Source organism: Benincasa hispida, unplaced genomic scaffold, assembly GCF_027475165.1.
Source record: "Benincasa hispida cultivar pf3 unplaced genomic scaffold, pf3_genome.v1.1 HicScf77, whole genome shotgun sequence".
Taxonomy (NCBI): domain Eukaryota; kingdom Viridiplantae; phylum Streptophyta; class Magnoliopsida; order Cucurbitales; family Cucurbitaceae; genus Benincasa; species Benincasa hispida.
In genome coordinates, this window is record NW_028326899.1 from 14,110 (window position 1) to 22,129 (window position 8,020).

Genomic DNA, 8,020 nt, shown 5'->3' on the forward strand with positions numbered 1-8,020 from the left:
ATATCATTTACGGGACATCGACGTTATCTTCCAGAGAATCATAGTTGGCGTTGAAGTAGACAACATGATGGAAAAGTTGAACGTAGACCTCCTCCAGTCGTAATGAATGGAGAAGAGATCTTACAATAAATAAATATGCTAAACTTTTCTGTGCCTAGTAAACATCCATCGAAGCAAGATAAAAAAAGAAAACGAATTCTAAACTGGACTAAGAAAAGTATTTTTTTCCAACTTCCATATTGGTCTAGACTATTGTTACGACATAAATTGGATGTAATACATATTGAAAAAAACATATGCTGATAACATTTTAATTATCTTCCAATAACAGTTCAAGTGCTTATGAATAATTTGAATTAGATTATGATGATGAGTAATGATGTATCTACTCAATTCTCTTTTGCTTTGTTTACACGTATTTCATATTAATTTAATATTGTTTTGTCTTTTTTGTGTTTGTATAGATACGATGTCAACTCCTAATAGGCAATAGGAGGCCGATGAAGAATTCCATGAGATATATCTAGGCAATACGGGATCTTCTGTGGGTGATACTTCAGGTTAGTATATTTTGAAATATATTTTGTTAACTGAAATACATCATAAACGCGAACATTCGCAGAACATCGAGTTAGAAAAATATGTCAAAAAACATGGCAAAGTTACAATCGTGATCATGCGGGGGAGACAAAATCGATATCTCAACATTTGGTACAATTTAGTAATGCGATTGGTGTCGCTATAAGATTTGTATTTCCAATATGATGTCGTACTTTTGCTGAGGTTCCAAACGAGTTTATAGAATTGGCTAAGAGTCAATTGTTGGTAAGTAATTATAAGTTTATTCTTTTAGAGTCAATTGTAGATTAAGAGTCATGAACATCATTTATGCTAATTCTTCCTTCATTCTTTTGTAGCCTCATTTCAAACTTGATCTGTCCAGTCAACGACTTAACCGTTTTATAGAACATCAAATGCAAAACTCCTTCAAAGAATTTAGAGCAGATTTGCACAGACATTATAGGAAATGTGGAGATCTTCAACAAGCACGTGCCAAATTGCCTAACTGGCTTAAAAATAGACCAGAAGATTGGTATTTTTTGTGTGACCGCTTCGAAAGTGAAACGTTTGAGGTAGAATATTTAAAGCATGTATCATTTGCTGCATTTACTAATACATCACACTTTTGACATTTATTTTTTTGTTGAAATGTAGGAAATGTCTATGACGAACAGGAAAAATAGAGAGAAATTATTGTTCGACCACATAGGCGGATCGAAGTTATTCCTGCAAATTCAGATAGATTTGCAGGTAAAAGAAGGTCGAAAAATAGGACGTGTTGACCTATTTAGGGAAACACACTCTAAAGGTGGCAAGTTCGTGAACGAGGCAGTTGAAAATGCACATGTAACATTTTTTGCTTTACTATCGTGTTGTTTTTCATTTCTAACTTTAGTCGCTCGTTCTTACACATTTAATTAATATGTCTAGAATCAAATGTTGGAATTACAATCCAACCCCACTCTAGAAGGTTCTCAACCACTAACAGGAGATGAAATCTATGAGACAGTTTTGGGTAGACGACCCGGATATTCAAAAGGCCTAGGTTGGGGCCTTAAGCCTAAGTCAAGAAGGGTAGCATCTCATCAAGCTCGTCATCCACTCAAGGAACAGAGAGGGGAATGGAGGAATTGAGAGTCAATTTCAAATAGTCTCAGTCGAGGATTAAGAAACTTGAAGACGTTTAGAAACAAATGAAAGAGGATCATGCAAGACAAATGAAAAAAATGAGAAAAATGATTGAAGACATGATACGATCACAGAGAGGAGACCCATCGAATTAGGTATGATTACTACATTATTTAGTTGTCTTATATGTTGCTATCCTATAGTTATGGTAGCAAAGTAGTTATGTCTTAAGTAGTTTTATGATAAAGAATTGTTGGCTATACTATAGTTATGGTAGCCTGCAGTTATGAAATTTGTATGTTTTTTTATGTTTGGGAGGTTCCATGTTTGTCGTGAGGGGTGAGGATGGGTAGAGTTTCATTACACTCGTCTTGTCGTTGAACTTGGAGTTCTTTATGAAGTTCTAATGTGTTTTGGGGGTGGGTTGAGATTGGTTTAAACCATTTTGAGGACAAAGTTTGAGTTTTATGTGTGTTGGTCCCTGTTTATGATATTTGTGTGTTTTTTGATGTTCGAGAGGTTCCATGTTTGTCGTGGGGGGTCGGTAGAGTTTCATTACACTCGTCTTGTCGTTGAACTTAGAGTTCTTGTGTGTTTATGAATGTTTATGAAGTTATAATATGTTGTGGGGGTTGGGTTGAGATTGGTTTAAATCAGTTTGGAGACAAAGTTTGAGTTTTATGTGTGTTGGTCCTTGTTTATGATATTTGTGTGTTTAAATTTTCGGGAGGTTCCATGTTTGTTATGGGGGGAGTAGAGTTTCATTACACTCGTCTTGTCGTTAAACTTAGAGTTCTTGTGTGTTTATGAATGTTTATGAAGTTCTAATGTGTTGTGGGGGTAGGTCGAGATTGATTTAAATCATTTTGGGGACAAAGTTTGAGTTTTATGTGTGTTAGTCCTTATTTATGATATTTGTGTGTTTTTTGATGTTCGGGAGGTTCTATGTTTGTCGTGGGGGGTGGGTAGAGTTTCATTACACCCGTTTTATCGTTGAACTTGGAGTTCTTGTGTGTTTATGAATATTTACAAAGTTCTAATGTGTTGTGGATGTTTTGTTTATGAAGTTTGAACGTGTTGCGGATGTTTACCGATTATGACATTTGAATGTTTTTGTTTTATTGTAGAATGCTGTTCGAAGATGAGCTTGGACGATTGTTGAAGATGCTGTGTTCCAGACGTGTTTTAGACGTTGTTTTCATTTTATTTCTTTTATGTATCTGTGATATGAATGTTTATGAAGTTCTAGTATCGATTTTTTTTTTATTATTTATTTTAGGATATTGTAATTATTTATTTATTTATTATAGTATGGACTTCGTTTTCGTTGTTTTATTTATTATGTGAATTTTTATTTGGTTAATTATGTTTTACAGATTATTCAGATCAAATTTTTAAAAATTACAAACTTTAAATTAAAAATATTTAAAAGACAATTTTCAACTAATGAAGGAACTCCTTACGTATATATTACTGCGTCGGGAGTTCTTGTAACTCCCGACGCATCAAATAAACCGTCGAGAGTTTGGGAACTCCAGACGCAAATCAAACGAATCGCTAAAGTGGTAGGTTTGAGTTGGCGCTCTAGCCACTCGCACCCAAAGCAAATCAAAGAACCGTCCTCAATGGCAGAAGTTCCCAACTCACTCAGGATTGAGGTCATGTTACCTATGGTCATCCTAGTGAAGTGAAGTCTCTATCATGAACGAGGTTATATGACGAGACGTTAACACTTCGTGGTCAAGTCTTATACGAACTCTTTATATAGGATGCTCCCGCTCGCATGTTCCCTCCACAAATGATCAGGATCAGACCATCTGTGACAAGTCACAACACTTGTAACTATTCCACAAAGCGGGCCACATCCGTAACATTACCAGGATAAGGTTTCCCTCATATATCCATATACTACAGACCATTTTGGTTATCTATTAAGACATAATCCACTTGTATGTCACCACATACATACTTAAGTTACATAAAGACAACCAAAGATTTTAGTTTATTGGTTTGTGGTAAAGCAAATAAAACATCTAAATGTGTAAAATCAAGAAGTGAAGTAAATATCATATATTATACATCACAAACGTTCGTACAAACTGTTTACAAACTACAGGACACGAGACTTTAGGGCATTAGCCCCAACATGGGGGTGTCGAAGCCAAGAAATGAGGCTGGGCAGTCAGCAAGAAGATGGAGAAACTCTGAACCTAAAATATGAACTTTTGCAATACACTAAACGAAAAGTAAGTTTCTGAAATATGAACCTTAAACTTTAAATACAAAAAACGAACCTCTTAACCCTAAAATACAAACCTCTAAAATGCAAAAAACGAAAGCAAGAAATTGGATTCGCCGAGATGAAGACTTGGGCTTAGGCTGAAATCTTCGTGCATGGAAGTGGTGGCAAGGAAGCAGCGATGACAAGGAAGCAACAGTGGGAAGGAAGCTGCAGTGGCAAGAAAGTGACAACGTGAAAATTTTGTGCGAGAGGGAGCTGGATTCATTTGAGAGGGAAGACAACAAGTGGTAGACCTCACTCGTGAAATTTTTGGCAAAAAAGAATTGAAGAAGTTTAATAGTTCCTAAAATAACCTAAAGAACTCTTGACATTTTTTAAACATCAAGTAGTGTGTCAGCATGAAAAAAGTCCAAAAAATTGCACAACCTTCGCATTTTCTAAGAAATTCTTGACGTTTCTCTTTAAAATTACCTATTACTTGACATTTTTTCATAAAAAGGTCAAAATTTAAAATTGCAAATGTAAAAAAAATATAGCTTTTCTTGTAGTGTAGGCTTATTGAGTTGGCGGCTCGAACCATTCTCACCCATGCAATTCAAAGGATGAGCCTTTATAGACAGAAATTCATAACTCATTCAAAATTAAGATCGAGTTACATATGATTATCCTATAAAATATTAACCTCCTCAATTAATGGATTTAAAAAGAGATTAATTATTTCGCGATCTAATCTTATACAAACTTTTTGTATAGGACATACCCGCTCACATATCTCCACATGAACAATTTATATCAAATCGATTATCACAATTACAAAGTGAGTCCCATTGTGTCACCAGGATAAGACACTCAACCTTATCCATACACCATGTTATTACATGATCCACTAGTATCTCAACTACACATGGTTCAAGGTTTCATAAAATAACTTGAAAATTTGTTTTATTAGATTAAGTTATGCAAAATTAAATACAAAATAAGACAACAATTTATTTTATTAATAATCAATAAATAGTTTATTTACAGGACATAAAACCCAACATATATATCATAGTTTAACTAACTTTTAAGAAAATCAAATTTATTTAAGAGTTATTAGATATAAATTGAAAGTTCAAGAATGTTTTTAATATTTTTACAAATTTAATAATAAAATAGACACGAAATCCAAATTTGAAGGAACTAAACACGTAATTAACCACTAATATATGAATACCCTTTATTTGCTTTACCATACTTTTTGGAAGACCAAATTCGGTCCACAAGTTTGTAAGTCCAAATTAAGGCCCATCGAAGCTAAGCTAGGCCCAAAGTAATTTGGCAATTGTATGTATAAAAGGAAGAGAAACCCTAACTTCGCCTTTCACTCACCAGTCCCCTATCCCCTTCCCCCTTCCCCCTTCCCCCTTCCCCCTTCCCACTCTCTCCGGCCGCCATGAAGTACAATCCTAGGGTTTCCAGTTCCCGCCGCAAGAGCCGCAAGGCTCATTTTACGGCCCCGTCGAGCGTTCGTCGGGTTATTATGAGTGCTCCTCTCTCGTCTGACCTCCGGTCAAAGTACAACGTTCGATCTATGCCGATCCGGAAAGATGACGAGGTCCAAGTCGTCCGTGGAACTTACAAGGGCCGGGAGGGTAAGGTAGTGCAGGTGTATCGTAGGAAGTGGGTTATCCACATCGAGCGCATCACTCGGGAAAAGGTTAACGGTTCCACTGTGAACGTCGGCATCAAACCCTCTAAGGTCGTGATTACGAAGCTCAGGCTGGACAAGGACCGCAAATCACTTCTGGATCGTAAAGGCAAGGGCCGTGCCGCCGCTGACAAGGACAAAGGTACCAAATTCACCGCAGAGGATATCATGCAGAGCGTCGATTAATTTTGAAAATGGTGATGTTTAATTCGATGGAGCTGTTATTTCTTTCATAGTTATCTAGCGTGTTTTGTGTTCTTAAGATACTAGGAAAAAATTCCTCGGACATGTTGCTATAATTGTCGACGACTTTGGAGGCCCTCATTTATGGTATTTTGAAATCACATTTTGTTTTTCCGATGAGCTACTCTTCCTGTTTGATTCATACTGTTGCTACCTCTCTACGCTTTGTTTGATGGAAGTGCAGTTGCTTATTTGTAGTACATGATCTTTGAAATGGGCTATAGATATTGGATGACATCTATTTTAGTTGACATGGGCTTTAGATGGCTCAAATATCGGCATTCAATTTTCTTTGGTTTTCTGATTTGTTTGGAGCACGAAGTATATTTTAGGAATTGAATGCATTTTCTTATGATTTAATCCATTGAGTTAATCTTCTATTAGTTCGTGAAGATATATATATATTTTGTGTCACATAATTGTTAATAGTTGCTTTGTCTAATCGTTCATGAACGTGGTCCTAATTTATTTTTCTTGATTTTAAAATGTAATATTGCATTCCTATGAGAAATATAATGCTGTCTTTGGCCATCTCCCTTTTGATTCCCGTTGCGTCTTGTGTTGGAGGTTTTAGTGTATGGGTACCTGTTCTTTTCGTGGTGTCGTTGGTATTGTTACAGAACTGGAATAATGTTTTAGTTGAATTGGTCTTTTAGATAGATTAGTTTGCATTGGTCTTCCGACGAATTCAAGAAACTTCTCAAAATTCAAATATTAATGCACTAGGAATCTTGGAAGGATTCCCTCCCATTCTTGCTGCTAACACTTGATCGAGTGTTCTTGGAAGTCATTTGATGATTTTTCTTTAGCAAAATGGCTTAATCAACTTTGGATTTTAGGAATACGTGTTATCATAGTTAGCGAGATTGAATTGCAAGGAGATTTCTGAAAAATATTGGAAATGTTCTGTTTAAGAGAATTTTAATTTCGGGTTGGATGTTTTAGGGATCGTTTATTCGAACCCCAACATAGCATAATGTAAAGATGGGCAAACTAGATTTTGAATTATAGATAATGTAATTTCCTAGTCAGGTATTAAGACTACACCAAAATCAGCAAGGCAAGGGAGTAATTTCTTATAAACCCGAGTGGCTGATGAGATCTAATCTCACTTAATACAAACACAAGTCTGTTAGATGTAGATTAAATAGCTCATGTCTCTTGTTAATTATAATTGGATGTAAATTAAATTTGAGCTACTTCCCTTCATAAATTTTTAAGGGTAAAAATTATCAACTACATTGGTCCCTTGGAGCTACTATGGTTAGAAGAATAGTATTTATAGAAAATAAGATCAAATCTCTTCATGTTGTTCAAGAGAAACCATTGTCCTGACTGTCCGACGCATCATATTTTTGATAAATGGCACTTGAGATTACCACCTTGTTTTGATCTTCTATAGCATTTCGTGGGACTTGGCCCGAATTACTAAAGCTTGACTACTATGCTTGCAAGTGTTTAATATTTCTATACCTATTGTTATTCAATATTTTACTCTTTTAGCACTCACGTATACAGAGTGTAGATTTAGTAATTTACTAAAATAAACCCCTAACAAAATTTAGTAATCATGTCATCTAAAACGACTTTTTAATTAGTAATCCACACCGTAAGTAATCTTATTTATGTTCATAACTCCACTGTATTTAGTTTTGGGTGGCTAAATTATATACTTAAATATTAATATTAATTTATATTTAGTAAATAACTAAAACAACAGTTAACAAAATTAATGACCTAAAATCTATAGAATCACATCAAAATCTTTGAAATTCAAATCAAAACAAACTCAAATCCTAAATCATTCAACAAACAAAAGAAATCAAATGACAATCAAGACAGATTGAGAAATAAAATCAAAACATTAAAATTTTAAATTTTAAAAATTGAAACAACCAAATCTCAAAATCAAGTTCAAGAAAAATAAATTTCAAATCTAATTAAAACTTGAAGTTATAGAGTCGATCTGAAACCTCAAAATGAATATTTAAGGTCTATTTTAATTATCACAAGAAAGCGTTGACATGTATGTGGTTACTAGAAAATCACTTGTATCTATGCCACAATATTTTTAAGACCAATACAGAGTGTAAAAAGCGAAAGTGGCATTGTTAATTTGTAAACCTTTTTTTTTTTTTTTTTTTTTTTTTTTTTTT

The 8,020-nt window shown here is 34.6% G+C and overlaps 1 protein-coding gene across 1 annotated transcript; it reads left to right on the forward strand.

Moving 5' to 3' along the window:
* The first annotated feature begins 5,294 nt into the window (after positions 1-5,294).
* LOC120072594 (large ribosomal subunit protein uL24z) lies at positions 5,295-5,988 on the forward strand. Its single transcript, XM_039024990.2, has one exon. The coding sequence runs from the start codon at positions 5,367-5,369 to the stop codon at positions 5,805-5,807; it is 441 nt and encodes a 146-aa protein (XP_038880918.1). The 5' UTR covers positions 5,295-5,366; the 3' UTR covers positions 5,808-5,988.
* The last annotated feature ends 2,032 nt before the right edge of the window (positions 5,989-8,020 follow it).

Excerpts from the sequence above, each read along its gene's own strand:
- LOC120072594 (XM_039024990.2), top strand. The coding sequence starts at position 5,367 with ATGAAGTACAATCCTAGGGTTTCCAGTTCCCGCCGCAAGAGCCGCAAG.